A 25,672-nucleotide genomic window follows, 5' to 3' on the forward strand; every position below is an offset into this window, starting at 1 on the left:
TTTATCATCGGGGTACTGATCGGAACAGTCGGTGCTTAACCCTTAACAGGTCATTTGAATGTCCTCGTTTGGCCCCAACAACAAGAATTGTCCAAAAAATATTCTGAAAAGATACTTCCACGTGAATTATACAGTGAGGTATATATTGAAGTATTAATGACTCTCTCTCTCTCTCCCTCACTCCAACAGTTGTATTTTACAGGAAAAAAATCATATTTACGGATCGAAGAAGCTATTAGAACAGTCTCTGACTCCACATATACTAAAAAAAAAGTTTTTTTGTATTAATTCCAAGAGTTTAATGAAGGAAATATCTGTTACAAGCTTTGAAAAATGGTATTCATCGCGATCAATTCTGCGCTTAATTAGTTAAATTTGAATTGCTTGATCCTAGTTGCAAGGAACAAACGTGTTTTTTTTTTTTCTGTCACTTTAGGCCAATTTAGGTGAACGGTAGTTGAGATGGCTAAATACTGGTTGAATTTGGTCAGCACCTTCAAAACAAAAATGTGGTCTTAAGGGTTGATCCATCAAATGTGCGCGGGTGCGACTTACGTAATTGGAGGCGCTGTCGGTGCCTTCGTATCGCAGGACGGCCAGCACGAAGCACACGTATTCCTGCCCGCTGGTCAGCGGCTTGTTGTAGTAGCCGTTATAGCGCTTCTCATCGCCCAGTGTGAAGGCGGGCGGCAGCGAGGCCAGCTTGGCGGCGATGTACGGCTTGGACGAGTCCAGGTGACGCCGTCGCCTCAACGCGGGGCCTTCGCTCGATTTCAGTAGCTGCGAAAAGAACAGAATTGTTTGGTTGGATAAGAAGAGAGAGACATTGGTGGGTTTGTTTTTCAGGCCAAGCTCATTCAAGCATGGAGCTTTATGCAGCTTGCTTTGTGCGGCGGGAACAGAAAATGGGGCTTCTCGAAACTGTTTTGACAAGTAAATGGATTTAGCTGATTTATCTTTAGCTGTAAAAGAGAAGAGAATGTTTTATTTCATTATTTTACTCAAACATAAATCGTATTTATGACTGATATTCATTTAACTATTAAATTAAGGGAGTCATTTAATTTGCACTAATTTCAAATTAATTTTGTTTATCAATTCAATTAATTAATAACCTTGCGTTATCAGAGTTTTTGTATTTATGTTTGGACTTTTTTTATGTTTATGTTTTCATTTATTTGTCCAATTACAAGATTCAAATTATTTATTTTGGATTTAAATGGAATGGGTATTTATTCACTTCCCAAATAAGCAAATAATTTGTATTATTTTCTTATTATTTATTTTTTCTTATTATTTTTTTTTTTTTATCTCTCCACTTGTGCACCCATTGAAGGGAAGTATTCTATTCGATTTGTTCATGTATTTATTTCTACAGGTATGTAAATAGGGATTTGTTTGATCTTTTGAGCTTTGCATTCACTGAATATTATTGGTTCTATTAATTATCCCCGCTGTATTTGCTATTTCTCAATTATTAGCATTATTTCTTTTTAATCGTTGCGTTTTGTGTTTCGTGTACAGCACTTTGTTACAGCTGTGGTGGTTGTTGAAACGGCAATAAGTGGAACTATGTAACCTTGTGCTTTTACTGTACACGACAGACTGCAATGTAGCCACATCTCGATCACTGGCTAAAACGTCTCAAAAGAGAACAGCATTTGGTGAGTAAGCCAGCTGCAATGTAACGCAGAACACTGCGGCGGCAGGATTTTGTTTCGTGTCAAGCGGCGCTCCAGATGCGGCTTTATTAAATGATGATGTCGCAGAGAGGAGACAATGGGCCGCTCGCTGTTTAATGACTCAAGGAGGCCCCTCTCTTTCTCTGCCAGCCTTGTACTTTATTTAAATGCGCTGCTATTAATATTCTCGCTGTCGTTATGCTTCAATTCCCTCGTGTGATGGGAAAATCTTTATTAAAAGGAATGATGAAGTAGTCATGAAGACTTTATGTAAAACGATGATATTTGCGGGTTTAAGGAGACTTTTTAAAGACACTCTTGATCAAATTCAAGACATTGTGATGTGAGTGACGGTTGGCTCGATAATATATGACCAAATGTTTCATTTTTAAGAATTTTACACAAAGATTTATTCTACTTTTATGCATGTATTTCTTTATTTATCAAATTAATTGACTATTGACTATATTTCACAATTTATATTAATATTTAATGGATTTATTGCATTCTTGTTTAATTGTTTATACATTGTTGTATATATTCATTCATTCAATTAATGGGTTATTTTATTTTGTGATAATTAAGGTTTTTATTTTTAATTAAGGTCCTTAATTTTTATTTTATTTATTTAATACATTTTTGCATACAGTATATAATCTTATTTATCCAGTAAGGGATGTTTTTTACTTTGACTTTGATTTTTTTCTTCCGATAATGTTCAAAGGATTTGTTGCATTAGTTTTAGTTTTTTATTCATCCAATTAAAGGACTGATTATTTAACATATGTTTCAATAACTTTCAAGCGATTGTCTGTATTTTCATTGGATGTATTAATTTCTTTCGATATTTATTCATTCAATTAATGGATTTATTTCATCTATATTTTTATATAATACTTAAAGGCTTGATTACATTTTAAAATTATTAGTTATTTTATTTATTTTTGTACACTAAATATTAATTTATTCATGAAAGTGCGGGATTTATTTTAAGGGTTATCATGTGCAAAGCATTATGTTGCAATAATGCCTATGCAATTTATAGCAAGTTTTATTTATTCTTGTTAACTGCACGTGCCATGCATTTATTAATCATATAAAAAAGATTTATTTAAAATAAATTGTATAAATAATCATTTACTGCTTTGGATTATTAATTCATTTTATGCATTATCGTTTCATTTAATTTTCAATTGAGGGATTGTGAAAATGTATTTTTCATTACACAAATATTTTCCCAAAATAATTTAGTTTTTTTATATTGATTTTATTATATTATCAGAATTTTATATTTAATTATTTATTCATATACTTGTAAATATTTTCATGAAATAAATTCTAATAATTTATTTTGCAATGATATTTAAGACTTATGGTTATTTTAATTTTCATTTTATAATTATTTTAATTATATCATTTTTTTTTTTTTTTTTACAAACTATAAACACTGCCGTTAGCTCTGGTGTACATGCTCTCTGCAACATGATTTACATTTTGTTTTTTTACAAATTAATACCATTGGTCAGTCTTGTTTTTCTTTGTGTGCCTTGCAAGTGGCTGGCAACCAGTTCAGGGTTTAACCCGCCTACTGCCAAAGGAAAGCTGGGATAGGCTCCAGCGCACCTGCAACTCTTGTGAGGAGAAGCGGAACAGATAATGGATTGATGAATGGTTAGTCCCCATGTGGATCTGTCAAATTTAAAAACTAATAACCATAATGTGGCTCGCTCGATTTGACCGAGCAATATTACTCAACTGACCAACACCAGCAATAGGCAATAATGTGGACTTGTTCCTACTGACTTCAATTCTATTGTACAGGTTGGTGTCTATGTATTCTGTGTTTACAGGGTACGGTGTATTGAGCAGATGGGCACTGTCTCCAGACTTGGCATGCAATAATTAGTTACCCCCCACCGCATCACCTCCACCGTGCTCGAGCCCAGGAGAGCGGTGAAGATAATTGGTAACAAGCGGACACTTCCCGCCCAGTCGGAGTTAATGGCGACCTTTCACCCGACACATAACGTGCCAATCGGCCACCGGCTGGCTGATGCTCACCTCATCCAGGTCCATCTCGTCTGGATTCTTCCAACGCCGGCTCGACTGGGACACGGGCAGAACTACAACATAGTACCACCTGAAGAAAAAAATAAATAAAACACATTGGCATCAGGTGACAAGCATGTAGGCGAAGGTCAGAACAAGGTCGAACATCAGCAAAGTAAAACTAAATCTGCCAAACAATAACATAACTCACACAAAATACTCTGAATACACTCACACACTGTCCCCGCTTCGAGACATCCACAGAACTCCTGAGGTTAATAGGACGCCCCGTGTGAGTAAGCTCTAATTGCTGTCATTAGCAAGGCCTTACATTGAGCCAAAAGTGAGGCTTTTAGTACAGTTAGCAATTGCAATAAATCAATATGTTGGGGAAAAAAAGGGCATCTATGCATTTTTGATATCTACAGACTCAGTTCCACACAGATCCTGAAAAATAGAAGACGATCGATATAGAGCTCTGAGAATAAAATGAGCTGGAGAATGAATGTTCAAGGAAGACAGACCTTTGTTTCATTTACATTTTTTGTCAAACTCTACTTCTGTGTGCTTCCACACACCATGTTGCAATCAGACAATTACATGATGTAAGCCCAAACTTGAAGCCCTGAAAAATCAACACTTAGACTCTCACTTGAAGAAAAGCTTTGAAAGCATGATCCTGAGTTGAAGCCCGAATTTGAAACCCTAAACCCTTTCTTCAAACCCTAATTTGAAAGCCCTGGACAAGCTTTAAGCCCTAATTAGTAACTATAATTCTTGAAACTAACTTGAAATCCTAACCCTGGCTTGGAACCCGACGTGGAAAAACCTGATTTGAAATTAGAGCTTGAACCTGCACCCAAAATCCGTGCTCGCAATTTGTGTTTACGTTAACGAGCAAGTATCGAACGAAATCAAAACTTTAAAAGTCCCACAAATGACGAATTTAATTTGAACAAAATTTTAAAAGGAGTGCACCAGAGGTGTGCATTTCGGTTTTCGATACGTGCGGTGTGAATTGATTCGACAACGCTTTGATTTGAACGTTCGACTCAATGGGATTACAATTTGTCATTTTACAGCTCAGTTCAAGAGGGTAGTGATGGGTAAATGAAGCTTCAAATCTGCTTCATGAACCAGTTGTAGTATTTTTGGACTCCTCTAGATGGCACTCTCTGTTCAACATTGGGCTGAAAGCTCACTGACTTGCCATTTTTTTAAACCCTTTAGTTACTCCAACACTGCCATCTAGAGGACTCAAAAATACAACATGAAGCACATTTGAAGCTTCATTTTCCCATCACCACAAGAGGGTATGATCCAACGACTTTTGTGGTGTAGTCAGCGCTGTACATGTGACAAGACGATTCGATATATCTTAAAGTGGAACTGTTTGATTCGATACACTTCTTTTAAATAAAACAAAAACAACCAAAAAAACAAAACAACCACTGGTTTGAAACCCTGCAAATTTCCCCATTGTGGGACTATTAAAGGACATCTTTATCTTTAACTTGAAACATTAGCCCTACTTTGGCTTCTATTACTCGGGTGAACAACGTAGCTAGCTCACTTGGTCGATGATTTGTTTAGCTCAAAGTGAAGGTAGAGAAAAGAAACAAAACAAAGAAACAAAAAAAAAAACAGACACACAGACTGTATAAACCCACAATGAAAGATGCTATTATAAAGCAGCAGACTCTTCTCTATATAGTCGGCAACTTTAAAAATCCGTCTCCCGCTGCGTGGCTCTCACACTTTCCTCCGTCTGCCGCTGACAGCCAAGGCAGCTTGCTCCACTTCCAAGTTTGTGATTTAACAGTCAGTCAAGTATCGCAGACCTCCTCACCACCTCGCACATACACTTCCGCAATCCAAAAACTGCCAAGCTGTCCTGTATCTTGTTTATTTCATTTTTAACCAATCAAAGCTGTTCACCCGTTCGTTCATTCTACTGACCTGACACGCGTGGCGGTCAGCACCTTGGGCAGGTTAATGGTCATCTTGCCGCCCTGCGCCTGATGGGCGCCGTACAAGGGCTTGGTCTTGATGAGGTCGGGAGCGGTACGGATGGACACCTGCTGCTGCAGACCCCCGGCGATATTGCCACGGCTGGTCAGCACGAACGAGTAGTCGGTGTCGGGTTGCAGCTGTGTGATTAGCTTCCGCTTCAGGTTGCCTTGCACCTCCACGCTCTGCTGGTTGTACAGGATCTGGAAGGGTGACAAAGAGGGTTAGCAAAGTGCACTAATGCTAAAACAGGACCTTGGGCAGGCACACAATTTTATTCATGACAACAATCATAATAGAAATATGTACAATAATCCACAAAGTAAATAAAAAAATAGTCCATGGCGCCATATAATAAATGCGATAACTCCAACCCAGAATTATTCATAAAAAAACAATCTTGCACAATACAAATCAACACAACTAGAAATAATCCAGCGGTTCAGTGGCTACGTACAAAAAGAAAATTGATAGGGCGACTTTGTTCCCGTTCATTCCGTTTCGACGGAGCAAGCAATGACTCCTTTCGCAAGGTATTGACCGTCATCATCCACAAGACAAATGAACACAATGGAAGTAATCCATCTTCAAAAAAAATAGTTCAAATGAGGGGGTGGGTGCAAAAAGTCCACATCATATGTTTAACCCATTCACTGCCAGTCGTTGTAGAACATTTTCACAGATTTTTCCAAAGCCACTGAATGTTGCATTCTGTGATAGTATAAGCATCAAACCTACCAAAGGCTTTGTTTCTACCTCCTTCCATTCTACAGTAATCAGTAGTAGAACATTTTGATTTGTTTCACCCAAAACATCAATTTCTGACCTAAATGCAGAGAAAACAAGTTTTGTAAAAAGAAACAATTCACGAAAAAACATGGCCGTTTTGGCTTTTGTGACGCCTCAAATTTGAAAACAACAAACAAGATTGAGAAAGAACTTTTGTGATTTATATTTAATGTTATTTACAGATACACAACTATGAAAGACAACTACCACAACATGTTGGAGTGTGAGACGTGTAACTCTGACTGCCAATGTGTTAGCATTTCACTCTCTCATAATGAGTGTGAAAAGCAGAGATTCACTGCTTAATCTTTATCTTTTACTCAAAAGTAAAGTGTGTTCTAAATAAAATCTCTTCTTTTTCGTATTATTATTAGCTGTGCAGATCTCAAATCCAAAGCGATACAATGCCACCATTTACACGGATCTTTTACTCATTGCAGTGGTACAAAAATCTGAATTTCACTGACAAGCTGCATCTGCAGTTAAAAATGTACTTGACGAATACATTCGTCAATGGCACTAAAAGGTTGGATTCCAATTGAGCAATTTAAAAAGCTCTTCATGATAACGGCTACCTAACACAGTACAAATCAATATCAAAGCATTTGCCATGATAGCTGCATTTGTGTTGTGACCAGGTGGACGGACACTCACCTTAAAAGGCACTTGGGACTTGTAGTTGGGCGGCAAATCCCAGGTGAGGAGCACCGACGTCTTCATGACTGCTTTGACCCCAAAGTTCAAGGTGGGAAAATCTGCGGGCAAACGAAAAGAAACCCCTTGATTAACACTTGCGGGTATCCAGGCACAGATCAGATTAAGCTTACTTTTTACACAACATACGCATATTTTTGATTGGCAAAGACGCATCATCATAGCTTCCAAATAAGAATGTCGAGTATTACTTTCTACAACGATAAAGCACACGGCATAATGCTTGTGTACGTGACGGCAGGGAGGAAGGTGAGACTGCGGCGTGTAATGAGATTAGTCGTCCATAAATCAATAAGCACACACACATACACCGGTGCGTGGGGGTGGGCTGTGTGGGAGGGGGGGGGTGCGTTTGGGGGAACGGAAGGCACCCAAACGACGAGAACGGCGGCAGCGTAAAAAAAAAAAAAATGCAAGCAGGGGACGTGATGTTCGCAAGTTGCGCATGTGAACACAGAACCTCATGTTTTTTTTGTCACGGAACACCGTTTAAAGTCTTCACTTTGCTCAAGCTTGTGTTTTGGTAAACATCAAAGACAATCCAGTTTTCAGTTAACCTAATGTATGCATTTTTGGGGAGACATCAAACACAGCTCACATTCATTTATGTGTTTTGCAAACATCAAAGACAATATAGTCTTGATTGCACAATTTAGTCTCGTTTTCTAATCATCAAAGATGATTTAGACTATGCTTGACATTCGGGAAACATCAAAGACTACGTACTGCGTTGAATACACTTAAACATGATTATTTAAATTTTTGGTAAGATCAAAGAATATTTGTCAAGAAAGTAACCTACGGTTATGCGGAAAAAGTGATTATTTATAGTAGGGGTTGAAGAGATTACGTTCACACGTTGACTTTATCACTCTAAAACGCCGGTTGCAGCTTGAAGCTGATTCCTCGCCAATCACGTGTTTTGGCATTACGACGTAAACGCCTTGCAGAGAGCAACAAGTGAGGACGATGGTGAGGTTACGGTGAACGGGTGTCTGAGCGGCCGTCACGTGGTTTGACTGGACCGAAATAGACCAGCTGTTCGGGAAAATCAAAATGGCGGCAAATAGCAACCATGATGACGTCGTACATGAATTGCATTTAGACTGAAATGCAATCGAAGTGACCAACCACGGCTCACTTGCTTTATGGGTTTGTGACATGTGACATTCACAAGCCGAGCCTTTAGGCACTGTGATGTCATTTTTCAGTTGATAGCAAGTGGCAGAATGGCTGCCCCCTGAAGAATACAATGTTTAGCAGGTGTGGGCAAACCACGGGCTGGGGGCCACATGTGGCCCGATAAATGTTTTAATCCGGCCCGCGGAAGTTGGAAAAAAATTAAATGAATAAACCTCGTTAATGTTTTATTTTCTAAATACTGTGGTTTTTCAAAGACATATATTTTGTTGTCATGCTTTTGTTCACTTTCATTTAAAATTAAATGTAGTTTTTTTCTCCGATGTATCTAAACCATACCATTGGACATGGTCCTGCTCTGTATGCTGGGGCTCAAGGGTCCCCCACCCTTGCTGGTGTACGCCTGCACACGGATGTCATAGGTGGTGTCGGGGTTCAGACCCCCGATGGTCATGCGCGTGTCAGCTGTGCGGTTCGTGCTGTTTTGCTGGCTGTTGATGTCCCGGTAGACCACCACGTAGTAGACAATCTTGCCGTTCCTCTCTGCCAACAATGGCGGGTCCCACGTCAGTTGGGTGCTGGACTGGGTCAGGCCAGTCACCTGCAGGTTCAACGGGAAGCCCGTGGGCACGTCCTCAGGAGTGCCGATCTCTTTGGTGTAGGCCTCGCCAACGCCAGCGCGGTTACGGGCGCTCAGGCGGAAGATGTAGGTGGCTCCCTTGTGCAGCCCCGTCACCGTGTAGTGGTCGTCGGTGTTGCGCAGCTCGCGCGACGTGTACGTGTCGTCGTCGGTGCGCTTGTACTGCAGCTGGTAACCCATCAGCTCGCCCACCATGTCTTTGGGCGGCTGCCACTGGATGAGCGCAGTGTTGCCCATGGTGGCGCTGATCATCATGGTGGGCTTGCCGGGCACTGCAATTATTCACACAGATTGTCACGTCACTGGCGAAAACTGCTTTTATTAGCACGAAAAGAAAAATCACGGTTGAGCGTACAGCGATTAATTGCCGGGTATACGTTCCAGTCTCACGGGACAATATTTGTCTAATCGTTTTATCAATCCCACATTACGGTACAGTTATGCCCTGCAACGTGGGCAAGGAGAGCCAGAGTTGTCGATGCACTTTCAGACGTTTAATCAAGAGTACAAATATTCCCAAACACTAATAAAAAGAATTAGAACACTTGTACGGAGCTTCTGTAGACCACAACTCAAACCCAAACGCTCACATGCAGACTAACTCAAAAGGCCACGCCCCTTAAAGCACACATCCGACATGCAAATGACCCTTTATAAAAGTAGTTTATTTCTTTACGTTCTCTTATATTATTTGTTATTATGTTTTTATGCAATAAAGTCTCAACATGTAACAAAAAGATCACTTTTTGTATGGCCGGAACTGTTTTAAGACTTTTCATGGGGGAATTTAATGAATCGGTAAATCGAATTACGAGCCTGGTCACGGAAAGAATTAATTTTTTTTTATATCGACAACACTGCACGTATTGTAGTCTGTCTGTATGTTAGCTGTGTGCCTTTAAGAGGCGGGGCTTTATGGGGTGGCATGCGAATCTGCGTGTGAGTGCCTGGTGGCTGATAGCAGCTCCTGTGTGAATATGCTCATTGTGTTTGCGTTTTACGCTTCTGCCTACATTCATGCAAGGGCATTGAAGGAAGCAAGTGTAATGTTAAAATAATAAAAAAATAATAATAATAAATAAAAAAACATCTATGATACTATAATGGCGGAACACTCTCTCTCACCTGCTCCAGTGGTGGTGACTAATTTAGGTTTGCAACGAGGTCCGTCTCCCCTGGTGGTGTACGCCGCCACAGCGATCGAGTAGGTGGTCTCAGACTGTAAGCCGGTAATGAAGGCCTCCTGCAAAGTGGCGACATTTACAAAAGCCCAAATTAGAAACGACTACACAAAGCAGTCTTCTCGGACGAGCGCCCACAAAAACAACTCGACACCCTCCGTCATCCACTCGGTGACCTGGTCAAATCTGTCAACAACGCCCCTCAAAAAACAACACTGCAATCTTCCAAAAGGCACACAAGCTGGACCAGGAACTTTTCTTGGCCAAGAAAAACTCCCAGGTCCAATTGCAAGGCACACTCCAAAACCCATCCACCAACCGGATGAACGGGATCATCACCAGCGTGTCAGTGTTCACGCCAGCCGTATGAGAGACCACCAGAGGCTAAAATCATTTAACAACAAAGGATGGCCATTGTGGTCCATTGTTTGATTGTTTGAATTTGTTTCAACTTGTTACTGTCCAAGGATGTACTCACACTAGACCATTCAAAGCGCGCTTGACAATGGCGATTATGCAGCATGGAAATAAAGACGACAGGACATGCTCGGTTATATACTCAAATGTTTTTTTTTTTAATTTACTATAATAAATACGATCGCTCCTGTTGGCACTTATTCATGATTACTGGCACCTTGCACAATGGAAATATACAACAAAGCCACTTTGCCTTTAGAAATAAACTCACCCACTAGGAGGGTGCTACCGAACGGGGTGGATGCTCTAGTGCAGAGGTATTCAATTAAAAGTCACAGAGGTCCATGACTAGAATTTCTTCCAATTAAAAGGTCCGAACCAAAGTCCAACTTCCCTTAATGTTAGGCCTATGTTCACATTTTTATATAGTTTCAATATTTAGTCATTTTCAACAGAGCGCACTTATATACGGAATATTTAGCAATGTTCCCATTAAACACCTTTGCCAGTCAAACAAATCTAAGGCGTTTATTTCACATTCAAGAAAATGTGGGGTGCCACTTCCAGAAAAAACTGTAAAATATCTCCTGCCGAAATATATCAACTGCTAAGCATTGAGTTAACATCTTTTACCTTTTTTTTTTCCTTAAATCAAAGCGTTATCAGCCTAAAAAAAAAACGGAGAGCCTAATTATCCAAGTAAAACAGGTCAACATGTTCAGTACACAATCAATAAAAATGGCTGTCCTCATGAAAAACTAATTCAAAATGAGCTTTGACACCGCCTTTTTGTGACTGCCCTGCCAGTAACTTAAATCTGGGTTGGAAAGGAGTCAGGGCCATTGGGATTTGGTAGATTATTTCACACATCTGGCCTTTGTGTTTTCCTTAAAATAATGTTTGTGCAACTCCTTCACAACTTCCCCATCACTGAATGTTTTTTATGTTTCCCCAAAATCCATGATACTTTTAGTGAACATTCGTTTGCATGCCGCTGGGCTGTAAACGAAAATGTAAAAATCTGTTATACTGCACTCGAAGTTCGATGTTTTTGCCTGCGCTCACCTCAAACTTCAGCGGATAACTTTGCACAAAAGGGCGGTGCTTTGTTTCGTAGTGGCGCTTCGCAATGTTGGGACGGTTTCGGGGCATATGATGCACGCTGGTTTTGAATCGGCAGCAGCCAGAACGAAACTAAATTTCTCCGTCCATTCAGTTAAAACAACACGCATCGACCTTGCTAACATTTTAACAAGGCATACTGTCAGCAGCACTCTCTTCCGGTCTGCTGCGCAATTGGCAGTAGATCGTAAACAAAAGATTTGATTGGCTCAAATCAGTGACGCCTTTTCCGTATTAACTAGAATTGCAGCGTCAACGTTTGCGAATGCACCCTGAAAAAAAATCATTATAGATTGGTCTTGGGTCCGGTACGAACCATCTGTCGGTCCGAATCCGGACCGCGGTCCGCCATTTGGTGATGCCTGCTCTAGTGTTATATAATTTGGTCGAGGCATACATTTGAATAACTTAGTGTGACCACACCTTGAAGTGATGGCGCGACACCTCCTTGGGGCATTCGTACTGGTCCATATGGCACAGAAAAAGGGGTTCAAAATAACTGGAGATATGCTCGTCACGACTAAAAAAAGTGAGAACATATGGAGGTTTTGATGACGGTCTATAAAGTCACGCCAGTGGTGGTCTTCCTCTGGATTCACATACCAATAGACTGGGTTGGACACAAGAACACTGACACGCTTGTGTGGAACAGTGGTGAAATTCACAAATTGGAACATTGCACTCCAAAAAAAAAAAAACGTGATCACATGGAAACACACACACACACACTCACGGCTTACGAGTTTATTATTATTAACACACTTTTGATTATGTTATCTTCGCAAAAAAAAAAGAAAAAAAAGTACTCCAGTTTTTATGGCCGACAACTTTATGGCACATTTGGTGCTCATATTCATGTCATTAGAGAGATGGAATTATAAATGGCTACAGGTGCACTATATCATAAAAAACATTTTAACTTTGGAAGGAATTGTCATTACGCTAATCATACAAAATGGCTTTAACAACACAGGTTTACATTTTTCTCCGCCAATTTGAAATAACGCTGCAGACGCATTTTTACTCTCCCCCCAAATCATTTTTGTTTTTCTCATTAGGGATCTAACGCATGTCGAGATAATTGAGTGGTAGACGGAGGAACTTTATGAATTATTCTAGATTACTACCTTTTCTTTCACTGAACAAGAACGAATGTACATTTACAAAAAACTAATTTTAACAAATTTATTTTTATATATATATATATATATATATATATATATATAAATATATATATATGTTTTCAGAAATTTACATGTGAGTAAAGGAGGGTCTAACACAGCTTCGGACTGAATGAGAAGGCTTGCCTGCAATGTTATTAAAAAATATGGCCAGCAAGTGGCAGCAAGTGTAAGACCAGCCAGTAATCACACAAGGGTTATGTTGAAGAAGTAGAGAATGAGGACTTGTAGGAGTGGGCGTTGTGAGAGTGGAGCGAGAATTGTCGTTGTAGTAGTAGTAGTATGGACAAAAGGAAACAATTAACCCTAGACAATTGCTTTTTGATAAAAAAATTTAAATAAAAAAAAAAAATCATCCACATCCGAGCAAGACGTCAGCGATGGAGTTGCGATGTCTTACAAAACAACATCTTTGATGGCTGTTTTTCATTGCAACGGCGCTCCGTTGAATTCTCTGACATGAGAACAGTAAGCAGCATTGCACTTATACGAAAGCGTGCTGATGAAGACAAGGTGATAACACGGCACAAAAGGGCAGCATGTGACAGTGACATAGAACGATGAGCCGCCGTCGACATGAAAGGCCGCTGCTGCTCTCGGAGATGATAAAACATGCAGGTTGGCTTTTTAGTGATGTCTTCCGACGGCGGGAAAACAGCCCATTCTGAACGCCGCATGAAATGGCCACCTCTTGTGATTAGACGGGCCTGCAGTCATCACTGAGCTTTGAAGGCTGAGCTTGAGATAAATGGAGACTACGGGGAGGAGCTCGCCAATGATGGCCATGATAAATCCAATTTGACAGCCATAAAACCATCCGATGCTTTTATTAATTAGCTTTTGTTATGTCATCCCTACGTCGTCTACGGAATCAATTGAAGTGTAATGAGTTAACTATCTGACAGCGAGTAACAGAACAGAGGCGGAGTTTATCCGGCCCATCTACTTTGCAGTCGGCGTAGGCTGGCGGTGTTGAAATGGAAACAAACGGTACTGCCAGGATGGCCGAGTGGTCTAAGGCGCCGCGTTCAGGACCCAGTCTCCCCAGGAGGCCTGGGTTCGAATCTCAAATTTCCCCATTGTGGGACTAATAAAGGGAATCTTATCTTATCTTATCTTTGGTGTCAATATTACCAAATAATGCAAACAGTCAAGGCCCAAATTACGCATCCAAGTTTGGGCCTCTACAGGCTGTCACCAGAATCAAAACATGACAAACTGGTGTCAGGTAAACCCCAAATTTATTCATAGCCAATTAGTTTGGGCCCCTACCTTTTTGCTGCCAAAATGGGGCGTCATTAATATGGACCTTATTGGCCCAATTGAAAATAAAGATAAAAAGATACAGATGTCCTTTATTAGTCCCACAATGGGGAAATGTTTGGGGCTTATCTGCACACATATTTACACCAATGTACCTTTTTTTCCACGTTCAAAAATAGCCCAACTAGTTCGCTGCCTAAATGGGCTATGATTTAAAAAGACACAGGACACAGACTAGTTGGGCCTGAATTAACTGTATGTACACTAATTTACGTGGAGCTAACTAGTTGACCCTGAGCTACGGTAATTGTATATTTTGACGGGTTTGGCTCTGAACTGTATAAATGAATTAATAAATTTGAAATAATCATTTATAATTTTCTACCATCTAGAACTCATTTTCCCCAATTTTTAAAAGTGCCCATCCTTTGTCTTAGGGGTGAACATCTCTTACTGTGGTTGTGATGCGTGAAGTGAAATCACAAATCAAATGCATTTAAGCCACGCACACAATCACACCGTCAACACAAACACACAAAAACACCCTCAAACTGCAGATTGGGACCCTGTTAAAAAAACAAAAACAACAACAACGGCGGCAAACCCAGCAGCAGACATGAGGCTTACTCACATGCTCGGTGAACTCCGTAATATTGAACTGATGGGAGAGAAGACAAGACACACAGGACACAGGGTGGGGTGCACGGAGGAGGAGAATGAGTCAAGAGGCAACACAACAGGCGCGGGAAAAAAAGCGTTTGGACTTTTTTTCCGCCGCGAGACAGATGAATGTAGGTGTCATGCAGAGGAAGCGGCAGAGAGAGACTGCGTGATGGAGGAGAGGCAGTAAAAAAAAGTTGAATGTGTGTCGTCAAGGTCGCGAATGATTGTGAAACTTTCTGGTCTTATGATGCACTGCCTTGTTTTCCCAGCTGCCTATCAATCTTAAGAAAACATGTTCCCACACATCTCCATTAGCCGGAACTGCACTGGACGTTTCAGGGGGAAAGCGTTTCCCTCGCACCCTTGTTTTTATTCATCACATTTCAATATGTTTTCCAAATATTCCTCTTTGCTCGCCCCGGGAGATTCCCGGGGGACGCGAAAGCCCATTTCCTGCCGCCGGCTCCGACGCCGAGCGTGAAATCTTATTACCAGCGCCACTGTACTTGTGCCCCGACATCAAAACCCGTCCATGCGGAATGCAAACGCTTGCCATTTACCGGCAACTCTCAGCGTAGTTCAACAACTCGTGGGCCAAGTTCACTGAGGAGCGGCGTCGGGAGGTCATGGTGAGGACTCGGGGAAGGATTAAGACTGTTGGGGGGGAGGTTGGCATGACCAAAATGGAAGTGAGAGCCCTGCTGAATAAAACAGCGGGTAGGTGCGTTTTTTTTTACAAAAAATGACTAAAGAATGAGGTGAAGCTAAAAACTACAGGCTGAACTGGTTAGCTGACTACATGGGTTGTCATGGAAATAGAAACAGAATGTAAACTGGTGAATATATTAGAGTAGTCGATATACAGTTAAGGAAAACATGACCCACATTCACTTGGATCAGGACAAACTAGTTTGCCGCCTAAACAGGCTTTCATTGAAATCAAAATGAAACACAAACAAGATGGAGCTGAACTCACTTCATATCATTTTGGAGTTCAACTTTACTGTATATACACTACGTCGTTTTAATAACAGCCCTCAAGCAGCAAGCTAAAATTGAAAATGCAAATCAATTGTGTTTCACAGTGCTGCCTCTCACAGGTCAGTCTTGGTACTACACCAGGTATCCTTAAGCAATGTCGTGTTGTGTTGGTTGTCTGGACTTAACAACGCACCGTAAAAGCATTACCCATTAATTACCCGCTGTTGCGTTTTTTCGCAGCCTGGCTTTATCCTTATCCGCCGCCAATAGCGAGGCTTTACTGTACCCGCTTTAAGGAACCAAAATATTAAGAACAACTTTCAGTCTGAAGTGCTGCACCCAACTGCTTCATTTGTTTCCTTTCAGCTTCCCATATCATCTTGAATGTCTTTTTTTCTTCTTAAACTCTAGGCAAGACTCATGAATTACCCTGGCATACATTTCTATTTCCAACGCTAACGCGAGCCGATAAGCGTCATTGTCGCCGACGGATGCAAATGTGATGACACGGGCTGAGATTTGCTCAAAATGAGAACGAGGGGGTGGCGGCGTGACGAGTGATGTGGAAGAGAAGGAGCTGCCATAAGTGATGGAGTGAAACGGGCCGAGGTGCTCTTTTTTTCCCCCTTTCTATTCAACTCCTATCTGACGCAGTGAAGCGAAACAAGCACACACACAATCACGCACACACATGCACGAGCCAGCACAAACACGCGTGAAGTGCGCAAACGCATGAACGGTCAAGCAAAATGGAGCTAAGAAAGCGGGTGCTCAATGTGGGCAAACATGGGCAGTGAGTGGAGAGAAACGAGCGGCCTGATGCATTCAACCACAAAGCACACCATTTTCCGATGGCTGTCACTGATAAACGTATGATAAAGTGCAACGGGACGCCTGCCAATTCTAATTTCGTTTAACACCCGAGTTGACCACCTTCGTAAACACCCTCCAGCACTGCGTTTGTCCTTATTTTGCTTTACACTGGTCAGATACTTTGAGTGACCCGATTTATGAGTTTGTAAAGGTATGAGATGTCATTCTGGTGATTTTATTTGCGTTGACTTTTGAACGCAAACTTGAGATATGAGCGTTGTATGGTGACCGTGAACAGAGCAAAACTCACTTCACAACAAATAGCGGTGTGACGGAGCGAACAATTTATCAATAAAGACGCTTCAAACTGTTGAAAGGACACTGCTACCTTAGCGAGGTCATCTTAGCTTATTGCTAACAAAAAAGCAAAACACCATTGACATGCTAATGGTTAGCATCAATCGATAGATGCAGTTTTAGAAAAAAAAAAAAAGAAATTTATGTATATATATATATATATATATATATATATATATATATATATAAAAAAATATTTTTTAATAAATGGTGGAACAGTTACAATAATCGCAGGCAAGTTTATTCTTCTTCATTAGTGTCTGCATGACGATATTATACTGCCCCCCAGTGGATGCCGCAGGCAAGCACACCGCAAGGAACAGCCCAAAGAATTGGATGGCTGCATTTAACTGTTTGATTCTTTACTTTCGATTTAATTATTTCACTAGTCTGTTTTTATAAAGTACAATATTATAGAGTTTTATTTTTCCTCATAAAAACACCAACAAAAATTGCAGTTTCGATTCAACAACTAGACAAACTAACTTGTATATTCTTACAATTTCTATCCTTGTATACACAAACGTTTGAATCTGATCTACCAAAGTTAGTTAGAAAACAGGGTGCTGCAGCAAAGCGGAGACTCTGGCACATAATACCTTCAGCAACAGGGTAAGCTTGCATTAGTTGGTGATTTTTTTTACCATTTCTAGCTGCTCATCAAATCTTACAAAGTGCCTAACTTCCAAGTGACTAGCAGTCGAGTGGCAGAGAGAAAACAGACAGCTACAGTTAAAAGGAGACTGTGGAGCATAACACTGCAAAAATTGGTTCGGCTAACATTAGCATACATGCTTTATTTTTGTTATTTTTAGCGATACGTGTATTATTGCACGCTGGGGCAAAGTGGAGGCTGTGGAGCAGACTTGAATCGCAGGGTCAGCAGATGTGAGCATGTTTTGTTTTTTTTTGCATTTTTTTACCATTGTCACGTTTGGAATCAGAGCTGACCTTTTTGTTCGCGGGGGGGAAAAAAAAAAGTGAGAAGCGCAGATTCTGCACTGCGCAGTGGAAAAGGGGCTTTTTATCACATATAGTAATTGCCTGAAGTGCAAAGCAGAGAAAGTGGCCCCCTTCCGTCACGGTTGCAAAAAAAAAAAAAAGCGGGGTCGATAGCATGGAGCTGTTAGCGCTGGCCTCTTAGTTTAAAATAAGCACGGAAAATGAGGGTGCTGTGTGGGCTGGGGCTTGAAAAGAGGTGCTTGTAGGCGCCCACACGCACACACACATGAAGCTGTCCTTGTTGCATTGCGGCTAAGCGTGAGGAGGCGAGCGGCAGCCACAGATAAGAGCAGAGGGAGAGGTGATAGCGATGCAGACGGAATTCGCCATCCAATCGCTGGAAGGTTTGCGTGACATGTAAGATAAAGTCAAAGAATGTTTTTAACTCGCATGTTAAGTCTGTTTCTTTGGTACACCAAAATTGTTCACGGGGCAATGTGACCTGCTGTCAATCAAGTATATAAATATGACATTTCTGCCTCGCTTTATACACCCTTGTGTCAATGCCAGGTGAATATAATCAAATAAAAAATATGTTAACAAATAGAAGTAATATATAACATTATGTAAAATACATAAATAACTATATATTTTCTTTTAATGTTTTCTTGGAAAATATATTATAAAAAGTGGAACGGAAGCCCCCCCACTAATTTGAAGGATCCAAAACGTAACATGTATATTAAATGAATATTTAAAAAAAAAAAAAAAATTACAAGTGCCCTAATTTTTGTTTCATCAAATAAAAAACAAAAATAAATTAAGAACTTTAAAATAGGTCACTTTGGCTTGCAAATTGTTTTGTTTTTTTCCAATTAATCCTACCTCATTACAAGTGCTTGCTTGAGTTATGTGTCGACACGGTGGTGATTTGGGAGGGGATAGACTCCGTGAGGTGAGACGGTTGGGTGAGAAAACGGCTTTTGGCTGGCTGTGTGGTCCTTCCCTTAGTTGATGTCCGGGCAGGCCCGTGCAGGTGGCCCACGCAAGATGACTAAATCGAGGGGAACCGACTTGCACGCAATGACTCTCTCGGAATGACGCAAACGGCTCGTGGAGTGCAACAGAAAAAAGGGAAACAGAAGGCAAGCTAGAGAATTGCCAGAGGCGGGAACAACAGGTTTTGGAGAGCGCCAGAGTGTGAGAGAGAGTGAGTGAGACAGGCGTCTTCAGGACTGACTGGAGTGGCAATTTGCGAGATGTGTTAATTGTGTGGTGCTGGCACAAACGAAAGCTGTCAGGCACGAAAGCTCCAGGTCACGTCGAGTTCAACCAGGCAGGTTCATGCTCAGGCATGACGCTGCCATCTTCTTATTTGCGACGCGGACTAAAAGTGGCACAAGTGAGACTGTGTGGCTGGCTGTTCAGTTGGGATGTGAGCATTAAATCTATTTAGCGTTGTTATAAAAGCACCAAACATTTGAAGTATTTTAGAATAATTGTGCCCTTTTAATGATGATCTCAATGATCACCTTATATAAAAATAAAATACTGATAAAGAATTGATCTGTTAGCTTTATATGTCCCTTAACACATTTTGGACGCTGGAAAAAAAAACAAAAAAACAACCCTCTTCACTTTTTTTTTCGATTTTCATTTTTCGTTTGAAAGTTTGACATAAATAAGCTTGCGCCAGGCCGATTTTACCATGCATTCTAATCTATAGCGATAATTTCAGAAAAAAAAATTCCAGCCGCCGCTGAATTTAACCCATAATTCATATTATTAATATATTCCTAAATTTCATATTATTATTATGAAAACTTGATGTGAACTAAAACTAGCACAGATTCTAGATCAGCCCAGAACATATGATCAAAAATGAGAGTAAAAATGTGTTGACCAGTGTTATTAAACATGAAACATGTAATGTAACAGTGATGATGCAAATATAATTTTCTCGAGTGTCAAATATCGATATAAACGACCAATGAAAATGTGTTAGATCTGGTATTACGTAACTTAAACTAAACATGATAAAACATTTATTGGAAGTGGCCGCAAAATATATTGAGTTCCTATCTGATTCCCTAACCCTGCTAATTATCCAGCCGGAGCCTTCACACTTCACCTCCAGCTGCCCTACGACTAATGATGCTAATTTCATGCCTACATCTGTCCACACCAACAATTTCCATTCCGCCTTCCACAAAAGGATGTCCCTTCGCGGAAAAAAAAAGATCCTACTTACTCATCTGACCTTGGCAGTGTGCGATGGGGTGAAGACGGCAGGATATTTACGATTGTTAATGAGGGTTAATAACCCCCTCGTTCAAGGGCGCGGTGGTGTGTATTTGCTATGGAAGCGGACCGGTACCCCCGCTGCTCTTCCGAAACGCGGGCCGGCGAGAGTGCGCATGAAAAATGAGATGTTTTCTCCGAGGCGGCGGAGGGCGACGTGCGAATGCGTGTTCCCATTAATGTTTGCAGCCAGCAGGACAAACAGAGATGCTATTTTATTGGGTTCTTAAGATAGTCATCACACTATGAATAAGGCAGGGCATGGTGTAAGACGTGAAAAGACGTGGAAAAAAAAAAAAAGTCGTTGCCTTGAGCATAGGCGTACTTTTCATCACATGCCATTTTGGCCTGGGCAACCTGGACAGGGGGGCGTGTACCAAATGATCAAACCTGCCAATTAAGACAATTTGAAATGACATAAATGACGCTGCGATAAAGATCAAAGGCAGCTTGCTCACTCTTCAGTCCCCGGGTGGTGCTTGGACTTCCGACTTAACTAATTTGAAACGTGAGCGTTGTACAGTATGGTGGCGGTGTGCTCAACTCACTGCAAAACCAGCAGTCAATTGACAGATAGTGAACAATTCTTCAAAAAAGGGCATTCGAGAGGTTTAATTGCCAATTCCGGTCAAAGTTTACTGTCGAATTAAACATCAAATGAAGGGAAATATGCTGCGAGAATTTCTTTCAGGTAAAACACGTTGCTTTGATTTAGCTAAGTCCATTTAGCTTAATGCTAACAAACAATGCGACATGCCATGAGCGTACTAACATATCGCAATGGTGTTGTGGTGTTTGAACCTTGTAAGCATTGGTTATGTGAACACAAACGGTGCAGCCATCCATATAGACTGTATTAGGAATACCGAGACAAATGCCATCTCAGCATTGTCCGGGAAAAATGATCCACAATCAATCGGTTCTTGAAACGCTTATGGGTGTTGTTGTATCGAATTGAAATTCCAATACACTAAATTTGACTTTGCGTATTTAAGACAACATATAGGAAGGACAAATACTGTAATCAATCAAAAACTGCTCTGGGTTGTACTGCCATCCCCCGAAATCAGATGCAATTTCTTAAAGTTACTCGTGGGTACTCAAGGCAGTGAAGTTGAAAACTCTCCCGCCGAATATGCGCCTATTCATTTATTTTTTAATTATCACGCTATGAGAAGCAAAGTCAAATGTCATATGAGGAGAGAAAATGAAGAGGAAAGGGGACGGAAAGACGTATGTGGGGTTGGGAATTGAAGCGTGAGCTCATAGAGAGTGAAAGCAGCAGATAATTAAACATGAATAAAGTAGACATGACACAGCTGGAGACAAAGTACCTGCTCCTCCGCCAAGACCACGTCAAGGATGTTGGGCTGCCCGCGCGGCTCGCCGTTCTCCACCAGCGTGTAGGCCACCTGGTAGCCTCGGATCTGGCCGTGCTGCTTGCTCTGCAGAGGCGGCTTCCAGGTCACGCGGATGGCGGTGGAGTTGACCGCCTCGGCCTCCAGCTTCCGGGGCGGCGCTCCGGGCACTGTGAAGCGAAAAGAAAGTGGAGAAAATGCTGAGTTTGTGCTTTGCACGGCGCTTTGATGAGAGAAACGACTGATCAAAAAAATAAATAAATCGCGGCGTTGGCGGTGGATCAAGAGCAACTTTGGACCGGCAAGAATATGGGCCAGCATGTGGGTGCGGTGACGGCATGAAAATGAGCTGAACTTCAAAAAACATTCATTACAGGCTGATTTCTCTGAGGAATAGCAAACAAACGAAGAAGAAGAAGCGGGAGCAAGGGAGTGCGGTGCTCCACTTTAGAACCTGGATGGTGTGTAAACAGTGAGAGAGGGAAGTGACACTGAGGCAAGTCCCGAGGTGATGAGACATAACCTGCAATACATTTTGAAAAGTTGAAACGAGGAGAAAGAGGAGAGAAAAAACCAACATGGCGCCCCTCGTGGCTGCAGGAGCGCCTCATTAGCTTATTATTGATCAACAAACGAGAAACAAAGAAGAAGAAAAAGGAGGAGGTGGAAGGGGGTTAGAAGACAAGTCTTGCTTCTTATTTGCATCAACCAGTGGAACTTTGTTACTGCACTTAAGTAGATCAGTACAAAACTTGTGTATTTATGTCTCTGACAAATTTTCACTTTTACTTGTACTTTCTACAAGAAATCAAAACTAAAACTTCCCATCACGCTGAATATAAGATATTTTTACCAGCCTGTTTTTCTCTCTCTCTCTCTCTCTCTCTCTCTCTCTCTCTCTCTCTCTCTCTCTCTCTCTCTCTCTCTCTCTCTCTCTCTCTCTCTCTCTCTCTCTCTCTCTCTCTCTCTCTCTCTCTCTCTCTCTCTCTCTCTCTCTCTCTCTCAGTGTCAAGTTATCAAAAGAGGTGCTGCATAAAATTGATGGTAAATGCATTTCTACCAGATTATTTGTAACTTTTAGTAGTTCTGTGTTTGTTACTTTTTTCAATGCAGATTTTTTAATGAATTACTTTTCCAAAATATAAATGATACATCTTGTGAGTACTTTTGCCATTTCTGGCCTCAACCTACCATCCGGCTGGGTTTTCATCCTCACGGGGGCGCTCTCGGGGCCCGGCCCCGCCTTGGTGTGAGCGCGCACCCACACCTGATACTCGGTCCAGCGCTCCAGGTCCTGGATGACGTAGACCGAGGCAGCGGCGCCAATGCCGCTCACCTCGTGGCGCTCCGTGTCCTCGCCGCTCAACGCCTGGTAGCTGACCGTGTAGCTGACGATGACGCCGTGGCGGCTGCCGGCCGGCGGCGCCGCCCAACTCACCTTGAGGCTAGTTGAGCTGAGGCTGAACAGGTGCACGTCCTGGGGGGGAGCCGAGGGGGCTGCGAGGAGGGGAGGGGAGCACAACCACAAGGGAGGGGATGGGGATGGGGGGGGGGGGGGGGGGTTATCAAGCAAACGTAAAATAAAAACTAAAAGACAAGCAAACTGAAGGCAAAAAAAAAAAAAAAAGAAAAAGGAAGCTTTTTGTAAGCGTTTGAGATGGAAATTGACAAAAGTATTGGGACAAGTAGCTTGGACACTTCCAGGAAAATATCGAGCTCTTTGACGCTGTAGCCGCTTTTACCTCTAAAAGCCATCATATTAGTGCCTTTATTCGCTGTTCTTTATTCACAGCACTGACTTGGGGTGGAGTGAAAAGTCCAACCAGGTAATTTTCAGACTTAAGTCGGAATGGGCTTATGAGTCAACATTCAACACCAAATTTTGCTCCTCTATCGCACCGAATCGGAACAGCACCAAAATGGAACGAGTACAAAGTCAGTATTTGTCTGCCTTATGAGGTATTAACAGAGCTTTAATTAAGCGTCATTCATTGACTGCACTTGTGCATTTCAGCTCCAGAGACTCCAAGCTTCGCTCTTTAGCAACAGGTACAAATGAAATGATAAATATAGTTAAAGGGAAAGTCTTTGCTATAATATGTTGTATGCACTTCCGCCGGTCTAAACACGGCATTCAGATTAATATTGCATTTGTGGAACATGAGCGAGAAGCAAACACCACACGTTCTTATCCATCTCAGGAGTCGGCCATTTTGTCACTTTTGTCAACGACCAATCTCAGCTCACATGTTTTCTGAGCTCAGACATGATTGGTCGTTCACTGAGTCCTGAGCAACAATGATGTCATTTCCAATCGACAGAAGTGACAAAATGGCCGCCCCCATTTTACACAATATTAATCAGAATGCCATGTTTCCAGAGAAAATTTTGCGGTTGACCTCCCCTTTAAGAATTATTGTAAATACTGATTTGCTGTCCCAGATGCTGATGCTGCTATTCCCATGCATCTAATCATCAAAATGCGCGAAACTGCAGTAGCTTTCTGTTGCAGGCCTGTGTGAAAGAGGCTAATACAACATCCACTCATCTGGGAGGAAAATTAGAGTGTGCGTGGACATCTTTTTTTTTTTGTTAACCGCTAGAATGTCCAGTTTCAGTTCATCTGGAGAGTTTTGATGATTTGTTCGGCACCAAGATCCAAAATGTCAAGAAACTGATTAATGGAGTGTGTCCCGATAATTTTGTCCATTTCAAGCGTATTGTTCACAAATCAATTTAAACAATACGAATACAAAAAGCTTCCTCTGGCACTAAGATGCGACCTCTGGACCGGACCGAGTGTTTTGCTGTATTACAGAGACAGGCGTGTGTGTTAGTATGTGTGTGTGCGTGAGTGTGTGTGTGTTGTGGCACTTCATATTACACGCGGGACCATGAAACAATGACAACAGCGGGGGCAGAATATAAAATATCCCAGAGAATTTTACAGGTCAGTGTTTTCATAAAGATGTAATTTGCCCGGAACTGCTATCTCCCTCCCGTTGCTCCCTCGACGAAGCGAGCAAACAACTGCGCGAGGGTGAGAACAAGTGTCAAGTAATGTTTGCACGTCGTTGCCGAAGAAACAGCGTTGCGGTGATGGGGATTTTACCTACATGCGGAAAGCTGCTAAACGGGTATGCACAAAGCTGTTACTCATCAGTCGTTACGGCTAATTAACCGCCACAGCGTGAGACGGCGAGGTCTCAAGTCCAGAGGTACGCATTGTAACACAACGGCATGCATCTATCTTCATAACAAAACACATATTCAACACCACAAAGGGGAAATAAGATGGGATATAAAACAAGCATGCCTATGAAGAGTCCTTCTTAAGATGCAGCGCAATGAAGAGGGAGCTCCAAATGGGAAGCTGATTCACTAATTAACCCCGAGGGACATGTTGTGCCATTCACCTTTTTTTTTTTTTTGGAAGCTATTTTGATTCCGTCGAATGAATACTAGTTGAATAGGCCCAAGGAAATTCTCTTAGAAGCAATTTTTGAATTGTCTTTTGTTCCTTAAATTAGCCTAAAATGGCCAAGAAACACAGAAAGAACATTTGGTCCGAGCGAGGAAAATATGTCCTATGAATAAATTTCATTTTGGAATATTTGCATTTAATTTACACTCATTCAAAGCAATAAGCGAAGCTTCACACCTGTTTTTCGGAAATGTTGCCTTACTACTGCACTGATAAATGTGCATGGTTATTGGTTGCTTTTAATTTTTATATTTGTCCCCCAGATGTTGCTACTTTTAAACCCCTTCAAACATGCAGCAACATTTCATGCCTTTTTCCGTTTTCTACCAAGAGGTTTCTTGCTCCTGAACGGATAGATGTCTCACCATTGATGTTTGAAAATGGAAAATGCTTCGAAGCATTTCTGTATGAATTGTATTTTGCGTTGACTTTGAAGTTACACTCGAAAGACACCAAATCGTTCGGCACTCTGTGTTAATTCCAATGTATAATTCACATTTGATATGTAGATGTGGCCATCTTTTGGGCACTTGGACCTTGCATGCATGTTATTTTTGCAAAGTATATTAAATCAGCCACGACCAA

The 25,672-nt window shown here is 41.4% G+C and overlaps 1 protein-coding gene across 12 annotated transcripts in view; it reads right to left on the minus strand.

Moving 5' to 3' along the window:
• LOC148325912 (receptor-type tyrosine-protein phosphatase F-like) overlaps positions 1 to 25,672 on the minus strand; it is a 204,106-nt gene that overhangs the window by 42,776 nt on the left and 135,658 nt on the right. For 6 of the 12 annotated variants that reach the window (XM_088310228.1, XM_088310230.1, XM_088310225.1 and 3 more), the window contains 9 exons: positions 22,795 to 23,100; positions 21,580 to 21,773; positions 14,820 to 14,846; positions 10,150 to 10,267; positions 8,724 to 9,296; positions 7,185 to 7,285; positions 5,691 to 5,944; positions 3,744 to 3,822; positions 556 to 780 (listed from right to left, as the gene is read on the minus strand). In XM_088310228.1, coding sequence (XP_088166354.1) covers positions 556 to 780; positions 3,744 to 3,822; positions 5,691 to 5,944; positions 7,185 to 7,285; positions 8,724 to 9,296; positions 10,150 to 10,267; positions 14,820 to 14,846; positions 21,580 to 21,773; positions 22,795 to 23,100 — 1,877 coding nt within the window. The remainder of the gene's footprint in view (positions 1 to 555; positions 781 to 3,743; positions 3,823 to 5,690; positions 5,945 to 7,184; positions 7,286 to 8,723; positions 9,297 to 10,149; positions 10,268 to 14,819; positions 14,847 to 21,579; positions 21,774 to 22,794; positions 23,101 to 25,672) is intronic. The other 6 variants (XM_088310232.1, XM_088310229.1, XM_088310236.1 and 3 more) reach the window with 3 other exon arrangements.

This window comes from Idiotropiscis lumnitzeri, chromosome 12 (genome assembly GCF_059441095.1).
Source record: "Idiotropiscis lumnitzeri isolate Australia: NSW breed Sydney's pygmy pipehorse chromosome 12, RoL_Ilum_1.0, whole genome shotgun sequence".
NCBI classification, from domain to species: Eukaryota; Metazoa; Chordata; class Actinopteri; order Syngnathiformes; family Syngnathidae; genus Idiotropiscis; species Idiotropiscis lumnitzeri.